Source organism: Vespa crabro, chromosome 25 (genome assembly GCF_910589235.1).
Source record: "Vespa crabro chromosome 25, iyVesCrab1.2, whole genome shotgun sequence".
Lineage (NCBI taxonomy): Eukaryota > Metazoa > Arthropoda > Insecta > Hymenoptera > Vespidae > Vespa > Vespa crabro.
Window position 1 is genome coordinate 3,582,337 of NC_060979.1, and position 18,788 is coordinate 3,601,124.

An 18,788-nucleotide genomic window follows, 5' to 3' on the forward strand; every position below is an offset into this window, starting at 1 on the left:
AACGAAGGATAATAAGGAATATGTCAGAGGTATCGTCATTTCAATGACGAGATATCTCGCGAAAGAAGGAAAATGTCATCGGCGAAGTGCATACCGTTACGAAAGTAAACAGGCCCGAGTGTCTCCTCGTATCTTGCTCCGATTTCCAACGTTCGCGCGCACCTCCTTTCGCGCCGAATAAAGGAATCGAACGTTGGACCAAACTTACGAATTATTTGTCTAAATCTAGTCCTCGATGTGAAAATCTTTCGAACTCGTTGAGAACGGTATTATCTTCGAGAAGGAAAAGAAAATAAAAGTAAACGCGTTAAAAAAAAGTTCAGATCGATCAGAGTAGGGGGTAAGAGAATCATTCGTACGTACCTGAGCGCGTCGCGGAACCGGCGCGGAGGCGGTTCGCCGGTCAGTCGTGCCGCGACCACGGAGCGGTGATATTGCGTGGTGTTTCATTTTTTACGCGATTCTTCACGGAGAAAAGATATTTACAGAGAGAGTTTTTCATCCTGTAGCAAGCCACCGCAGGAAGACGTATGCGTTTGTTTTGACGTTTTGCGTAAAAGAGAGTGTGAGTGCGTGCGGGCGTGCGGGCGGGTGTGCGTGCGTGCGTGCGTGCGTGAGTGTGTGCTTGTGTGCGTGTGTGCGTGTGCGGGAGGGAGAGGGAGAGACGAATGTAAAAAAGAAGATCCGGGAAATTCATTCGCGTGGAATTGTACACCTCTCTCACGTACGTTACGTACGTACGTACGTACGTGCGTACGTACGTCCGGCCATTCGGTAGTACATATAAGCGGCAAATGAAAAGTGCGACGATCGTAAACAAAAGCATTGACTCCTATATAATACGGTAAAAGGCAGGAAAGAGAGAGAGAGAGAGAGAGAGAGAGAGAGAGAGAGAGAGAATACTCATGACACATATAAATACGTTAGATATAGTGTTGTATGAACGGATTTGGAATAAAGAGGAAGGAAAAGGCAAGTCGATCGACAGCGAGTGAGCGAAAAGAAAGTAGAAGAGGCTGTACGACGCGTTTCGTCGCTGGACGAAACGGTCAGATCTGGATCTGGCGCGTTTTGCCGGTGCGCCACGCCGCGGGCTCTCTCTCTCTCGCTCTCGCTCTCTCTCCCTCTCCCCCTTTCTCTCTGCAAGTAACAGTACTTCCTCGCGCTCCATGGAGTAAGCCTCTCTCCGAAGAACGGGACCCAACGCTGCCGTGTCCGCTCACCATACACACTCCTCTCGTCGTGCCTCCCTCTCGGCTCCGTCTCGTCTCTCTCTCACGAGTCCCTTGTGTGGTGCCTCCCTCGCGCCTCCCTCGCGGTCGCAACGAAGCAGTCCGGCTGGTCGGGTCGAGAGGTTTCACGTAAAACCAGTCCTCTACCCTTTCCTTCCCCCCCCCCCCCCCCCTCCCGCCGCCACCACCACTACCCTGTTTCTCCTTCGAACGGATCGCGAGTTACTCCCTCCTTTACCGACACGAGGAGGACCTTTCGTCAACTGGCACCTGCCGACCGACTCCTCGAACCTTGTCTTCCTTTCGATCGTCTTACAATAAGACCTTTTCTATTTCTTATCGATTTCTTCTCCGTTTAGAATTATACGAGATTCATGCGAGTATCGAACGACTTGTCAACGACTATCGAAACGTTCCTCGTTTATCCATAATCGTAAAGAAAAATACGTATATTTGTCGAGTATCACGGATATAGATAGATTTTATTAGATCGAGAAAAGAGAGTGCTCTCTTTGTTTTCAAGAGCAGCGTCATGAATGTAACGCGACTTTGTCACACGGCTTTACGCATTTCCAAACGAGAGTGAGAAAAAGGATCGAAGGGATTGAGACTAAAGGGCTGGGGGACGGTGTGGGGGGAGGAAAGCGCTTGGGACGTGTAGAAAATGAGCGAGAGACGAGTTTAGTAGAGCCGTTGTTAACAACAACGAGAACGGCACGAGTAGAGTGTAAAAAGGGGCAGGAGGGGGGGTGCCCTGTGTATGCTCGTCCGTCGGCCGAGCGGAGAAGGCGGCATAAGCGTAAGCGAGTTTGCCAAGGAGAGAAAGGAGGGAAGTTTACGCGGCCACTTTTGCGGCCATAACTAACCTCCTCGAGTGGCTCACGAAGCTTTCTCATTGTCAGTCGGGGCTAGCGCAAAGTTCGAAGGAACGTGCGCGCGTTTCCCACCCACTTTTCAAATGACCGCGAAGAGAGATATGGATGTCCATTGCATCGGTGCGTGAAACTGATATTGTTTTCATCCTTTCTCGAAAGGCAATCGATATTTGTGCGCTTCATCGAATATATACCGGACGCGACTGCTGCTCGTAGGCAACAAGGGGCACGATCCTTTGTCATCGTTTGTTTTCATTCGTTCGTTAGAAAACTGTGCACGCGCCGATCCAGCCCCGTTAGATCGAGGAAAGTGATACTGCTCGCGAGTGAAACAGGAGTAGAGACGCCTTTCCGGCCTTTCTTTTTCTCTCTCCGTCTTTCTCAAAAAGTGATCGATCAGTGGCGGGAAGCGGCGAGAAGACGTGAAGAAGAACCTTTTCAAGGACTACAGAAACTCCTATTTATCAGGGAGAGAGAGGGAGAGAGAGGGGGAGAGAGAGAGAGAGAGAGAGAGAGGAATAGTTTGACGAGCCATGAAGACCATAAGGGCAAGTAATTTCAGGTAAATATGCCTTTCTCCGACTTTCTGCTATTTCTTTCATCAGAATCATCAGAATCTTTCTTACAGAAACGTTTTCTTAAAGAAACTTACTCTGTCGGACGGTTTGCGTCTAGATGTAAATTAGATCGAGAGATTACAAATCGTGAAAGCAAACACGACGGCAGTACACTCGCAGAGCCGAGAGAATCGATAGGATATAAATTAACGAGGTCTCGGACATGGTAGAAGTTCCCTCTCTCGTTCTTTCTCTCGTCTATCGTCTGGAGCTAGTAGCATTTATTTATTTACCGCGTGGCGTGTCTAGACCCCAGGGAGACCGGAATGCGCGCGAATAAAGAAACAAAAAGGATCGAATAGAAAATTAACGATTTCGTATTTAATTTTTGGAGAATAAAGGCTAAGGAAGAAAATGAAAAACGCGTCACATTCTTGTTCAAGTATCGATGAAAAATGTGAGAAATTCTTTCCGCGGGGAGACTGTTTAACCATCGACATTTGTCCGCGCCTACATTTTACTTCTTTTTCTTTTTCTCTCCTTTGCCGCAATAACAATCGACATTTATGCGAAAACAATAAATACCCGGGTCTGACTGACGGTGGCCGCTCATTTATGCAAACATTTCGTGCTCCCGTTCGCAGTCCGCCGTCGCCAATGTCGACGAAACTTAATTAAGATCGTAAAACCCGACGATGGTCGGCTGATCCAATTTCCTGAAATTCCATTAAACGATAAAGTCCCTTTAGATTTGATCGATGATCGGAAAAGACTACAACGTTTTTCTCCGTTGTTCTAACGGTGCTCATCATTTCTTCTTTATCTCTTTTTATTATAAAGAAATAACTACGCACGACTTATCTGCCCCTTGTTTTTTTTTTTTTTTTTTTTTTTTTTTTTTTTTTTAAAGAAGAGCAATAGTACGAGAGCAATCGCAATGACGTACGGACGGTGCGCAGGTGGATAAGATAAGGTCGCGATGTCGGTCCCGCATGTAAATAAATGCCTACGTATTTGAGCTTCCTCTCGGCCCCAACCCCCTGCCCCTCGAAAATGACAACCCGCTGGCGAGAGAACGTGCCGGTGGAACGGTGTTGTGCCCGATGTCGCGCATACTCGCACGCGGAACACCTGCGGGACAAATTGAAATGCTAATTCGCCTGGCCCTTCCTTTTTCTTTGCCCTCGCATTCACCCCTTACTTCTTCTCTCCTTTTTCTTCTATTCCTTTTTTTTTTCCTTTTTTCTTTTTCTTCTTTCTTTTTTTTGTTTCTTTTTTTTCTTCCTACCTCTCCGTTAGATCTCTAAAGGCAAAGCACCGTGTGGCGCCGCCTTAAATAACGCCGCCTTGAAGTATCGCGTGCGATATTGGGTTCCACCAAAAGACAGAGAGCAAGAGAGAGAGAGAGAGAGAGAGAGAGAGAGAGAGAGATCACCTTTTAGAAACGTTTAATGACTGCGCGCGTTACGGTTTGCGACTTTGCATACGAAAGAGGGTCGTTATCCGAGCCTCCTTGAAAGTGTGCCTCTGCCAATAAAGGGAATAGAAAGTTACAAAAACTGCTATGGGGAGTCGAATAAAAATAACGTACTCGAAGTGGGTGTAAGAAAGGCGCGAATGCAAAGGAACCACGTTATAAATTTGAGGAAGGACGTAGATATTCCTGGAAAATATTTAGCTAAATAATAAAAAGGAGAATGCCTTAATTAAGACGTAAAAACAAATGAGCAATAATGCAACGGCACGACATTGTTCGAAAGTAAAGTGAGATTGCTCCTATATAAAAGTGGAGGAAGACCCGAGAAAGCAGTAGATTAAGAATCTTCTGAGAATCGTAGACTTTCTTAGTCTCTTCGTTAAAGCAAACTATCGAGCATATCGTTTTATTAATCATTTTATTTTCTATGATATCGAGTACCGAGTCAAAAGAGTCGACCTCTTTCACGCGATTATGCGTTTCCCACGTAAGGCGGAGGAAATTGCGGAATAGAGTTTTCTCTGAGCCGGCAGTACTATCTCTCTCTCTCTCTCTCTCTCTCTCTCTCTCTCTCTCTCTTTCTCTCTCTCGCTCTCATTTATGGCGCCTTTCTATCTCCTCTTTTTACACTAACGAAGCGACCGAAACGCTCAATTAAGCGGTCGGCCCTAATTAACGCGCGGATCACTCGCTCATTGTAGAATCTGCTCCCCTGCCAACTTACGAAAGATCTGAGAAAGAGGAACTTTCTTTTTTTGCCTCCGCGAGAAAATTTCAAAAAGTGATGTGACGAGAGAAGGAGGACATTACGATCTCGTACGATGTTGCACGTGTTTTGCCAACCGAGTTTGCAACACGATCGAGATGCGAATGAAGGAAAAAAGAACGATGTTAGCGAACGTAACATCGATAAACGTAAAGATTAACACATTGTCGTGCATGAGCGAACATGATTTTCTTTCTTTCTTCCTTTTCGTTTCTTTTACTCATAATTATTTTGGACAAAATAATGGTCTATAGGTATAATATGTATATATGTAAAGGTAGAATCGAAATCGATATAATAGCTATTTCCATATGTGCCAAAGGATTCCTCTTGATGTCGATCATTCGAGGCGCGTACTCTACGTGATTTTCTTTCTTATTAACGGCTTCTCTTACAAAGGTGAGAGTGACTCATTGACCGTCGTTTGCGATCTGGACATGGCCGTAAACACAATCGTAGTACGTATCTGTACATTCACGTATCCAACTATAGAGCCCTAGCGCGAACAATTTTATCGCATAGACGCGGACGTACGTAGGTACATAGGTAATTACTTCCTCCTTCTCTTATCTCGCTAATACCGCTCGCGGAAAACAATAAATATCGCAAAAGGAGGATAAACGATTCGAGGCTCGTTTATAACTGCCAACTGAATGATCGTTAAACTTGCTCCTTTCGTTCGACAGAAAAGAAATGTCAAAAATAATGCACGAGGTGGATCTAGAATAGTCGATTAGAATATACAGAGACTGGATCGCGTTCGATCTTAATTGTCAGAATACGGAACGATATTGGAAACGTTGGTGAACGTTAAGGCATAAGTGATTTATTTAAACGCAGAAAAAGTCACGGCCTCGTTACCAATAAAATAGACGATTTTGACCGTATTCTCGGAGATTAGCTCGAGTTTGCCTTTGTTAGAGAGTTTTCCGATGAGACGAAGGGCGAGGCGGGGCGGGGCGGGGCGGGACGGGCAGAGGAAGAGGAAGAGGAAGAGGCGGGTGGTATGGCTTTAGACAGGTGAAATGTCGGTGCATCGATCGATCGCCGACTCGAAAGCCGAGCCGAGAGTGACTGCCAAGCGCGCTCCCGTAGTTTTCAGGCTTCGTTTACCGAACAATGCTCTTCGTTCTAACGGCTCCTTGGAATCCCCATTGTAAATACGTGTGTGTATAGATAAAAAAAAAAAAAAAAGAAGAAAAAAAGAGAAAAAAAAAAAATCAACTCTTTATGCCGATAAATGCCACTCCAGAGTCACGTCGTACCTACGAACGAGCTGTTCCCACTAACTTGAAATTCGTTTCTTTATTCGTCCGTTTTACTTTTCCTTTTCTCTTCTCGTTTCTTGAATTTTTTTTTCTTCTCATTTTTTACCTGGCAACGTTAACGACTCGTCCAACTCCTAGGACGCCACTAAAACGATTGCCACCGAGTATGACGATATTCGACAAATGTCGAACGAAAGAATTGTATCAGATGTTAATTGTGTGCGGCAATTTTTACATCTGACGTTTTCACGAACAAAGGATAACGTTGTTACGTCGAATGAGTTTGTGAATTTAATCTGGGTCGAGCGTACTACCGGTGCTACCTCCGATCCCACCATCGGCTGTTCTCTCCCCCACTTGACGTCGCGTTCCTAACTGTAACTCAAGCTGATATCTAGCTTGAGGAATATTTATTTTTGAAAGAATTCCCTTTAGAAATTGATTATATCTTGAGGGATAATAGAAAGTAAAAGGCTAAAAAGAGCGCTGGATAAAAGACACCCCTCTACGTCTGAAGGCGGACGACGTGTGCCCTTTGCTTCTATCCTGATCGCGAAAAAAGATTTTTGCGAAAGGATATTCATCTACAATTTAAATCGACGGATTCTCCCATATATAGGCGAATGTGTGTGTGTGTGTGTGTGTGTGTGTGTGTGCACGCCTTGGCGCAACTTCTTCCACTATACTACTATTACTTCCTCTCCTCCATCCTGATCCTTCCTTCGTTCCTCCGCTCGTTGGCGTACTCTCGCGTTTCCCCGCCGATTTATGTTTATTCGTCACACGGGTTACGATCCTATGAAATCACGATCCCCTTGTAAATTTATATATGTATTCAAATGAGAAAGACTAAGGTAGCCTAACGCGTCCTTGTTGGATTCTTCAGGTATGCGATGTTCGCATACTTTTCCCCACCCCCTTCCCCTCCCCTTTTAAAGAGGTATAGAAAAGGGAAGAAATAATTATTATATAGGTATTTTCGTGTGGGAGTAAACCTATTACTTATTTACTCGACGAGAATCGTCGAGACAAAAATATGTGTCAAATCATTCCTGCACCACTTTCTATTTTCTTTATCTGTATAGTTTCGAACGACGTCTCCCTTTGACTCTCAATATCACATACCTATTGTGCATAAGTTAAAATTCTTCTCAAATTAATATATAAAATAAGTATTCCTCGAGGAGAGAGGGGTGGATGGATGGGGTGGGGTGTAGAGCTATAGTATTTAACTTGATTTATTCATTTTTGACTGCAAAGATGACCTTGCCATCGAGTGCTCTTGAACCAGATTCCGTGAAAGTAAAAGCATTGAAAAAGACGGAAATAGAATAAAGAAGAATGAATGAAACGAAAAAGAGGAAAGAAAAGTAGAAGAAAAGGAAGCTATGCAAGTCAGAAAGTTCGAGCATCGAAGGACGAGCCAGGAGCAGCAAGAAGGAAAGATAGTGAGCGGTAAGTTACGGTAATGGCGAACCATCGGTGAGTTATGTCAGGACGACGAGAGATGGAAGAAAGGACACTGCATACGTACCGAGTACTTACGTATATGTGCCTACGTATGTGCGCCTATGTACAAACACGACATATACGTATAGATATTGTACATGTACGTAGAGTACCGGATGAAGAAAGCGAGTTCTGCAAATAGCACCGCGATCGAACACCAGGATGAGGTGGTCAGGTGAGACGAAGAGCGGAGAAAAGAGAAGAGAGAGGAAGATGACGTACGGCGAGTCGCGATTGGCAGCTGCTATGAAAAAGAACACGGTGCTACGCCTCATAACGATCGTTCCATCATCGTACATACGTATAATACACATATCTATGTATAATGTTATTTGTATGCGCGCATTTCTACGCGTTTATCTACCTATATGTATATCAACTACTAAAACGTCAAACGCGCGAAATGTCTTGAATTTACGCGCTTTGTCCAAATAATTATTGTGCATCTACGTACATAAGTGTGCACAGACATCGTGTGCATATATAGTATTTCGTGCAAGCGGCTGTTCAGAAAGAACGCGCGGCACCGCCATACGTTCACCTTTTCCTCGGCAAATGCCAACTCTCCGAGAACGTGTTCTGCCTCTAATGCCGATGTAGCACTATCCAAGAAGAAGAAGAAGAAGAAAAAGGAGGAGGAGGAGGAGGAGGAGGAGGAGCAGAAACAGGAGAAGGAGGAAGAGGAGAAGAAGCAGAAGAAGGAGGAGATAAGGAAAAGGATGAAGAAGAGTTTGAAAAAGGGAAGGAGGAGGACTCCTCCATCGAGTTTTTCAGAGTTGCTATTAATTATGCAAGAAATCCGATTCAATCTTCTACTTTTCGTCGTCTTCATACTTTATGAATCTATGCGCCTTTCCTCCTTTTCCTTCTTAATCTTCTAAAGTGTAAATTACACGGTAAAATGTAATTTTTTCTTTTTTCGAAAATGAAATAATTTGTTGGCATATTTCATATGAAATTTTACTTTCGTATTTTAAAGAATAGATAAAAGCTTCTTTGCAAACGTCATATAAGGAACGAGGCTCACGATCCTCTTCTTATTATTATAGATATAGTTGACGCACATCAAAGTCCTTAACGAGGCAGTCGAGGTGGAGGAGGAAAAGACCTTTTGCTCGTTTCGACAAAATATTCTCTCTTTAACGAAGATCGCTTTTCACGATGGCGCGCCAGTAATGCAAGCTTGTATCCGGTGTCCTCGAGGTACGAGCAAAAGGGGATTACCTTCTTGTCCCCGGTGGAGAAACCTTCTTGTTCGTAGCGTGGCGGCCGCGATATATCCTTTCGATCGATCGCCAGACTCTAACTACAACGACGAGTCGCCCCTCTCTCCCTCTCTCTCTTTTTCCCTTCCCCTTTCCTTTTCTTTCTTTCTTTCTTTCCTTCCTTCTTTCTTTCCTTCTTTCTTTCTTTCTTTCTTTCTTCACTCGTCGTGCCTATGCCGCATCGAATTCACCCTAACGAGCGCTCCTTTGGAAAGGAGAGATAGATAGAGATAGATAAAGGGAATGAGAGGAGAGAAAGAGAAACCTCGTTTGCGAATGGAAACAACGAATCGCTTAAATGTTCAGCAATTAGGGCTTGAAATTTATTTGCAAATAATTATTGGAAAAACGTCGAATGTTGTATTTTGATGGTGAAGCCATTTTTTTCCTCTGTTGCAGGTACGTATCGCAGCCAAGATCAAGAAGATGGAAACACTCAATAGTTTTATAACGGAAAGTCTATTCCACAAAAAGCGATCCATTGCTAGTCTACGCAAAGATTCATATCTTCGAATCGCCTTGGGAAGTAGGTACATATCTACTCTAATTAGCATGGTACGTGTTTTCTCAAAGGAAGGAAAGTCAAAGGAGAAGTCTTGCGACTTACAAATTTCTCCTCAATGCTTTTACCGAGATATCGTAAAGAAAACTAACAACACTTCCGACGAAGAAATATACTTATTGCATAGAAACAAGAATATGTACGCAGAACGTAAAACTCTCGTTATGTTATTTGAAAATTGATTTTTCTATCATCCACCAAGTCGATATTCTATCATAATTCGAAATAAATGTAGATTTAAAGGCCGTCGCTGCCTGGAAGCGTTTCTTCTCAATCGACGTATACCACGTTGCAAAAAAGAAATAAAAAAGAAAATTAGGAACAAGCGTTACCTAACGTAGAGGTGAATCTCGATCGCTTAGATAGAGAACGTTCGTGCTGCGAAAAATTCTGCGTTCTCGAAACTAACGAAAAGTCGTGGATTACGATTACCGTAAAACATCCATTCGAAAGAAGCGTTTGGAAACTTAATCTTAAAATTGTGCAGTATTTTTGGAAATATTAAACTTTACGATCTTTTTTATTTTTTTTTTTTTGTTAATACGAGTACGTACACACACACACACACACAAACGTAATACGAGTATTGTTATATTTGCTTACGCTTACGTCATTAAGCGACGTAATTACTCTCGATTTCTTGGATCTAAATATCTATTCGATTTAACGTTGAACTTAAAAGTATTTCCTTCGTTCGTTAATTAATCAACACTTTGTTCTCGATGCAACTCGCGCATACACGGCGCCAAAGCGTAATTAACATCAAAAGTAAGCATCTGGAAAGTCGTTTGGTCGATGTTATGCGGGGCAATAGCAGCTAACCCGTGCTAATTTCAAGCGCACTTGAAAATTCTATCGCGGAAAGCGGGTCACTGCAGGCTATTAAAAAAGAAAAAAGATAGATTAAGAGTAGAAGGATACGGAAAAGAGATGAGAGGGAAAAAAAGCACAAAATACTAGCAAATGCTAATCCTGAGAAAGAATCATTTCGCGTTGAAAACGAAAAAAACTCATTTCTCATTTCGACGTATGCTTTTACGTCACGAATTAAAGCCGATGAAAGGTAGTATATTATCTCGTCGATGATTTCTATGATAATCGGATCTATCCTGCTCCTCGTTAACTCAACGTAGATAGTAGTGACGTATGTGCCTACACACACACATTGAATGCATTCGCGGCACGCGTGACAATTTAATGCCTAAATATTAAGATGAGTGCGATGATGCGCGACCATAGCACGAATTTACCAGTGAAATGAAAGCTTTCAAGAAAAGATACTAAAAAAGAAAGCCTTTTTTCTCATTTCTCTTGGTTCTCGACCGAAAATGAATCGATCGGTAAATAATATTTTTCAAGAATTCTATATAGGCTCAATATAGATTGCAAATTGAATGGATTTTTAATCGGGAAGGGGTAAAATGTACTTTATCTTACCGAGGAGATAAAGTTAGATTAAGATCGAGAAATAGCCACGATATCGTGCTGCTCGAGCGATAATGAACTTGCCGACGATAAGTTCTTTTCCACGATGGATTTGGAAAAATTAGTAAGATCGTGTATAATTCTAGAACGTCAGAGAGAAAGAGAGAAAGAAAGCGATGCTATTTCTTTCGGCCTCAGATAAACAAAGAGAATTAGAGAAAACGAAGAAAAGTAGAGGAAAAAGAAAAGAAAGAGAACGGATCCGCTTGTATACGATTAGAGGTACATTTTGACTCTTTCTTAAGCGAAGGGCTAGTTCTTTAGTTCGGTTAAAAAAAAACAACGATGAGACAACGATCCTGTAAAAGTAGCAAAGTCGAAGAAGGAAAAGCAAGAAGAAGTTTCGATAACCGCATGCATGTTCAATGTTCATCCATGGCCACTGCGTCGATTCGACATTCAGATAAAGCTTAAGGCAACTAATACAGGCTTATCTATCGTGATAGATTACGTATTTGCCGTGTTGAGGATAAATCGCAAGGAGGAGAAGAGGGGAAGAGAGAGAGAGAGAGAGAGAGAGAGAGAGAGAGAGAGAGAGAGAGAGAGAGAGAGAGATCAGAGTTTTCGAGTTGATGGCCAGAGGCGGAAAATACAAGTAATTAACTAAAGATGCGAATCTACGATGTTCTAAAGGTCTGTCTCTCGCTCTCTCTTTTTCCTTTTACTTTGTCTCTTCCTTTGCATTTTGTTCGTTTCATGGTGGCACTTAAAGCGTTACGCTTCCAAACTTCAGTAAAAGATGCATAAACCAACTGCGATCGTCTAATAAAAGGAAAGTAGTTGGTCTTTTTGCTGCCAGTCACGTGGAAAATGAATGTCGTGCCATCATTCATGCTGCTAATATGCTAACGACACTTCTACTTTCTTCTAAAGACGAGCATTGAGTCAAAGTGAAAAAAATGGCAATCGACTTTGTGAGAGCTTTAAGAAGACACGGGATATACGCTCTTTCTGTTTAATACACATACTGTGCATCTCAGGGGAAAGTAATTGATTGCACGATGCCCAGGATACATCATCTCGCGCCTTTTTGCCGGAATATTGCACCTTCGCTGTTGTATATCGCGTATCGGTTTCGTAGTAAATAAAGGGAATACAGGTTCGTGCGCACGCGTGCTCACCATAGAACGAAAATTTATCGCCTACTTCGTTTCTTCTACGCGACGATGTATTATAGAAATGCTTGAGGGCAAGAGAGAGAGAGAGAGAGAGAGAATTCACATGCCGTTTTTGGAGTTTTATTTAAATTTAAAGTCAGTTTAAATTTAATTACTTCCAATTAGTATCCAATAGTTTTATTAGTTAATAATTTCATGATTTTATTAATATTTTCACTCACACAACAGTTTCAGTATGTTTCTAGAATAAATTCTTCTTTATTGATTTTATTTGTTGTGTCCCCTTTTTACAATTTTCACCAATTATGCTCATACATGATGAAAATGAAAAAAAAGATATAAAAGAAGGAAAAGAAACATAAGAAGAAAGTTGTGTTCAGGGCTATACCAATAATGAAGGTAACAATGTTGACCTCGTGGGTCGGTAGACACACCTCTGTAATATTCTTTCTCTCTTTCTCGCAAGCATCTCTTCGCTCGACCATAGAAACATTGCTTTTTCGTTCCTTTCAAGCCTGTTCACTCACTCTCTCTCTCTCTCTCTCTCCATCTATCTATCCATCTATCGATCTATCTATCTCTTTCGCTTAGGCTAGCTCGAAGGAGAAAGAAAGAATGGCCGATACCTTCTTCTTAAACGCAAGGTGGAACCCCGTGGGTTCTATAATAAGACGTATCCTACGGTGTACACCGTCTGGTACTGCACGTGTACCTGATTTCATGATTGGCCAGCACCCCGCAATCTACCTCATACGTGCGTGATCTATACACCGTCCTTCTCTTTTTTACACCTCCCAGCATCCAAGAAGCTCTGCGAGAAATAGAGAGAGAGAGAGAGAGAGAGAGAGAGAGAGAGAGAGAGAGAGAGAGAGAGAGAGAGAGTGAGAGAGAGAGAGAGAGGGAGAAAGGGGGGAGGGAGGGAGGTAAATCGAGGAAAAGGATGGTAAGAAGATACTACTCGCCGTGTTCTTCTCTAATGCCAACTACAAATTTCATTGGCCAAAAGTAATTCTTTTTTGTTGAGCCGCGAAGAGAAATATCTATGTTTATTTCAGGAGATTTGCGAATTAATCAATAGACATCGCGAATAAAATCATTGTTGTTTATAATTGAAAATTTAACAAATGTCATTACGGGGAAATGTTATTTATCTTATCGTGTCTGCTTTTTAGATACGTACATTGATAGGATTGTTTATCGCACTTTTAACATAAGTTCAATCAACATTCTTGGACCCATTTTTTACTTCAAGTCCTTGCGTCCTTGTCCTTGTTTGTTTTTACCTGTGCACTTTCTATTAACATTTATACTCATCGAAAAACTTTCTTTCGAAATTATAACTATTCTATTTCTAAGACTAGATAGCAACTCGGAATGAAATAATCAAACGATCAAGCGAAATACATAAGTATCAAAACTGAGCAATGTAGCAAGGTAAGTATACAGGATAATATGTATAAGGTATATAATAAAATAAGTCAAATCGTACACTTGTCATAAATATTAACTAATACTCGAGTGAGAAAATTCTAATCGCGATAGAATCGACAAGTAATCAATTTTCACTTTTTCTAGGTAACGAAGAAAGACTGATCTTTTAAGCAGTCTTCTTCCCGTTGAAACTGTTACGACAATCTGACAACATCATTCGTCCCTGGATGGATCTTTTCGATTCTACTAAGAGCCCAATAGAGCGGTGGTAAGTTGTCCCGTTTTTAATAGCACAAATGTGCCTACTATTTTTAAATTCTATATATTTTATTAAGTTCGTCCCGATGGATGTTTATTTGAAAGGCTTCCATCGTATCGCGCGTATTTTTAGTATTACTCTTACATTACATAATATCGTTAAAATATAATAGATATTATACACTTTTAAAACTTTTACTCTGTATCCTAATGAATGACTATAAATGATGTTTTGTATCATATAATAAATTTCTATATATTCTCTATTAATTGCAACATTGCACCTCAGTATTTCCTTTCAATACATCGCATGGTATCAGTTGTCGATGTATTCAAAAGTTTATTTCCAGAAGCTAAAAATATTTACGTCGTTTACTGAAAAAGGATTATTTTCTGTTTTTAGGAAGGGAAAGACTTTTCTATATTTCGTCTTATTTATTTCCCTAAAAAGAAGGAAAAAAAAGAAAAAAGAAAGAATAAACGATTCCAATTTAACATATATTAAAAAGAATAATATCATAATAATAAATTCTAATATATATATATATATATATATATATATATATATATATATTTGTCTGTTCCTTAGAATCGATGTACACAGATGAGTATTCTATTTATACCTGTGTGTTCTCAAAAAACATATGACGATCGTTTACTTATACGTATAGTAAAATTATATTTCATTCGTAACTTAATATTCTCTTTGACGGTATTTCTGCCACGTTTTTCGCCGGAAAAAGTGATTAAAATTATTTTGATATTAAATATATCTTCCGTTTACTTACTTAATTTGAGAAAGCGAAGCGTTTTGATCGACGGACAGAAGTCTGCGGGCAATCGGCTCGGATTCGAAAAAGTTGGAAAATATCGATCGATCCTACCCAATACCCCATCGCATTCGTATTAAATAATATCATCCTATTTCTTGCTATGGACGTCTCTATTGCATTTTAAATAAGACGTGTTTAAATGATTACGATCAAAATATGATATCGCTTGATAGAGGTAAACATTCTTAACTTGCAACGTAAACGAGGATGATAGAACTTACGCTTTCCCTTGCAGCAGCAGTTTCGACGAAACATCGATGGACAGCTACCCGTTGGTGACGGTAACGGAAGATAGGGTAAACGATTTTTCAGAGGAAGTGGTAAAAGAAGGAAATGATGTGGAAGTGACATCATTGGAGGAAGCGAAATCAGTGATAGCAGCGCTTAGGGCGAAACAGAGGGCACAGGCACATCAAATGCTAGCTTGGCGGAGGACGCTTAAATTGCAGGTAAGGTTCCCTACGGATGCAACGCTTTTGATAAGATTCCAAAAAAAATAAAAGCGGATTATGAAAGGTTCGCGTGTGATAAATAATAAATAAATGGGTTACTTGAACGTTTTCCAGGAGGAGCTTGTGGCACGACTAACGAGAGAGAAGGCCGAACAATTATGCACATTGTCTTCGCAACTATTTCTCTTCGAATCGCGACTTTGTCGGAAGCAGAAAGAAATCGAGGCGAGCCTGGTGCAACGGGAATCGATTATTCTCAGGCAACAAAGAGTGATACGGCAATTGCAAAGTAGACTGGCGGAAAGGAGTGGTACAGGTACGAGAGACTCTCCTCCATGCGATGCTCTCGACAGACTGGACAGTCTCGGAGACAGCGACAGCGCCGTCGTACTCGAGGAGGCCGCGGACGACCCGGCACCACCGAGGTAAACATTATAACATAAACACGCGTATGCACCTACATTTCTTAATAATATAGACTTTCATTTAGAAGGGCTCTTTTATAACAAACCGTTGAAAACATTAAGATATCTAACGAGATACGAAAGATCTCCTTGCATGCGTTAGTTCTCTTCGCAACCTAGACGCAACCCAGAGACAGTCCGACCGTCTCCGGCATCTGATCCAGCGAAGAGGCTGGCTCCGCCTCCTGACAAAAAAACAAAAAAAAAAAAAAAAAAAAAGAAAGAAAAAAAAAAGAAAAAGAAAAGAGAAAAAAATCCTTGATGGCCGCTATTTGTAGGCAAGACCTCGCGGGAAGCTTCTTATACTCTCACATTGTACCGAAAAATGTCTTTATAAAGTTAGTAAAGACGAGAATCATTTGAGATTGCGTATATATTGAGATACGACGAAATTCTTCCAAGTTCTAATCCAAATGAAATTCTTCTTCCTAGTGGGGGGGGGGGGGGGGGGGGGAAAGAAAAAAACCAAGTTAACATTAGCGAATGTTTGCCTTAAGAAAAAATTAAAAATCTACAAATCTCTTTTGTTTTCTTCCGTCAAGATTTCGTTCGAACATCACGGACGTAACAGTTATACGATCGGTATCGGATGCGGTCGAGCCGTCGAGCAAGTATTCATCGATGCGAAGATGCAATGGTTTTCTACGTAGACCGGAAATCTTGGAAACCGTGTATTCGGTAGAAGAGGATGGCGATAGTGAAAGCAACCAGGAACCATCCGAATCTACGGAAAATTACGAGTGCGATGAGAGGCGGACGAAGAACTTTGGAAATGGGAAGGGCAGACTGCAAGAGCTTTACGGTAGCTTCGAGAGACTGGCACAGGAAGCTGATTCTCTGGAAAGTGAAAGACCGAGAGACGAGAGCCAACAAGCTCAGGTGAACGACGATCGAGAATGACGATCTTTCCAATATTTTTCGATAAGTGGACACATGTGCATTTCTTTACTAGCCATTCGAATTTCGTTTTCGATACTATAGAATCCTTTTTATCCTTTTTGTTTCAGGTGACGTACAATAGAGTAATGAGTAATCACAGGTCGGTGACAAAGCCAAAAGACGTAAAATATAAGAGGATAAATAAGGCAAAATCAAAGAGTTTGGAGGAGCTCAGAGGAAGACTAAGAAATTGGGTAGAGAAAGGAAATAAAATAGCTATATCATTAGATCAATCCTACGCTTGAACTTGTTCCATGAAAGTATTTAAATTATTTTTCCGAAGATTTATAAATTATTATCACCGTCGCGAATGAGAAATACCGTCGATAGTTCGCGTTCGGTTCTACAAAATCTGTGGTAATTCTTTCCTACTTAGGCGGTGTGCTAATGCTACACATTCTATCGAAATTTCATCCTTCCATGTGATATTTACTCTAGTATGATGATATCGTGCATGGTTTATGCCGATAAAATTGACGGGTGTGATGAGAGAGAGAGAGAGAGAGAGAGAGAGAGAGAGAGAGAGAGAGAGAGAGAGAGAGAGAAAAGGACCGCTTTAAAGATATATGTGATATGAATAGACATGTGACCGATGCGTCGGTAGTGTCTTATATTATTATATGCGAAACTCTATTATTTAACTAATGAAAGTTCGACTCTCGACAAAAGAACGATCGTTCTGGTATACACAAATTTCTAACAACTAAATTCTCCCTTTCCTGCCTTCCTAATCAATTTTTGTAATAAGTTCAGGCGCATTTAACGCGCGTGTCATTGCATATTTTTCATCGCCGATTTTATATCTTGTCATAATAATCAATTAATTCGAGCTTATTTATCTAGGATATTTATTCAACTATTTTCAAGTTGAAAATATTTATTTCGAAATGTTAAACAACTTTTTTTTCTCTTTACTACTTTGCTACTAATGAGTCGCATTTAAATACGATTCATTGCAAAGCATCAAGCAATGCAATATAATATTGCAATGCGTTATGTATCATCGTAAATCGAACATCTTTGTCAATTAAAAATATTACTGTGCGTTCAATTAAACGAAAGAACGTTTAATCGAAGGGCCTTTAATTGTTTAAAAGAGGCTTACCTTTAAGATGAGCGATATGCGTCTTTATTATTATCTCATCCTATAAAATTATTACTGGTAACTATAACTTTAACTTTATATATACATACATACATACATACATACATACATACATACATATATATATATATATATATATATATATATATATATATATATATATTATAAAAATGAACGAGTGTACTATAGATATCTTAATTCGTATCGACTCCAAGATTTCGCAATTTTTCACTAAATATCGCTATAAACTAATCATACATAACGGATACATAACCTCACGTCTTTCCACTTACGTTTCTAAATATCAAATTGAAAATATATCCTGTGTGATGAATTTTATTCTCTACATTAATAAGTAGCCTTACCGATCTTTGTAAAATTCACGATTACTGCGTTTTATAGATTTACAAAACTATTTATGCTTAATTCGAACGATTATATACTCAGTAATTTTATCACTTCTGTGACATGTATGTATTCAATGCAATTATTTAAACGCATTATACAACTCTGCATTTTCTTGGCTTCTCCAATATCTTGGAGAATCTTTATAAAAATACCATGCCATTTTTATCCGAATGACGTGCGGCTATTAAAGTTGCTTTAAAATCTTTTCTATTTTCTCATAATACGACTGAAAATGATTAATAAAAGATCTTACGTCATTTTATTGAAAATTATATATCACGCTTCAAACTTATGGTTATCATAGGTTATATATGTATTTCACAAAATAAGGGTACAAAACTTCCGACAATCTACACTTTAACGAAAATACATTGTTATATCTCACACGTTTGTCTGTACATAATTGCGAAGCTATTATTAATTTAACATATTAATATAACTCTCGATGCTATGTATATAAGCATATTGTTTTTTTTTTAATAGTATAAATTTGCGCTTTATGTTCCTCTTGGCTAACCGCTAGCCCTATTCTCAAAAATACAATCGCACTCACATACCTGTACCGTCATTATTGATATTTTATGTTGATGTTATTAAAGATAGATGTAAAGAAATTTAATAATAATAATAATAATAATAATAACAATGAAGAATTAAACAGAATTTGGAAAATTAGACCAATTTAATAGGTTACCTCAGCTTCGTCATTGAACTGCGTCTGCAATGGAGGTATTAACAATAAGCATTAAACATATTGACATTGATTGGGTATCGAATAATCGAG

General features: G+C 40.1%; 1 protein-coding gene across 21 annotated transcripts; it reads left to right on the forward strand.

The window, feature by feature from the left end:
- Positions 1-383: 383 nt before the first annotated feature.
- On the forward strand, positions 384-18,667 carry LOC124432545 (myosin heavy chain, muscle). 21 transcript variants are annotated; one of them, XM_046981599.1, is made up of 9 exons: positions 384-844; positions 928-2,031; positions 2,135-2,227; positions 2,375-2,669; positions 9,349-9,479; positions 14,872-15,085; positions 15,203-15,513; positions 16,095-16,431; positions 16,560-18,667. In XM_046981599.1, exons 5-9 carry the CDS (start codon positions 9,376-9,378, stop codon positions 16,734-16,736), a joined length of 1,143 nt encoding a protein of 380 aa, XP_046837555.1. In that variant the 5' UTR covers positions 384-844; positions 928-2,031; positions 2,135-2,227; positions 2,375-2,669; positions 9,349-9,375; the 3' UTR covers positions 16,737-18,667. The 21 variants fall into 21 exon arrangements, with proteins under 21 accessions (XP_046837555.1, XP_046837552.1, XP_046837551.1 ...); XM_046981596.1 differs by having other exon boundaries at positions 928-2,227; XM_046981595.1 differs by having other exon boundaries at positions 2,135-2,669.
- The last annotated feature ends 121 nt before the right edge of the window (positions 18,668-18,788 follow it).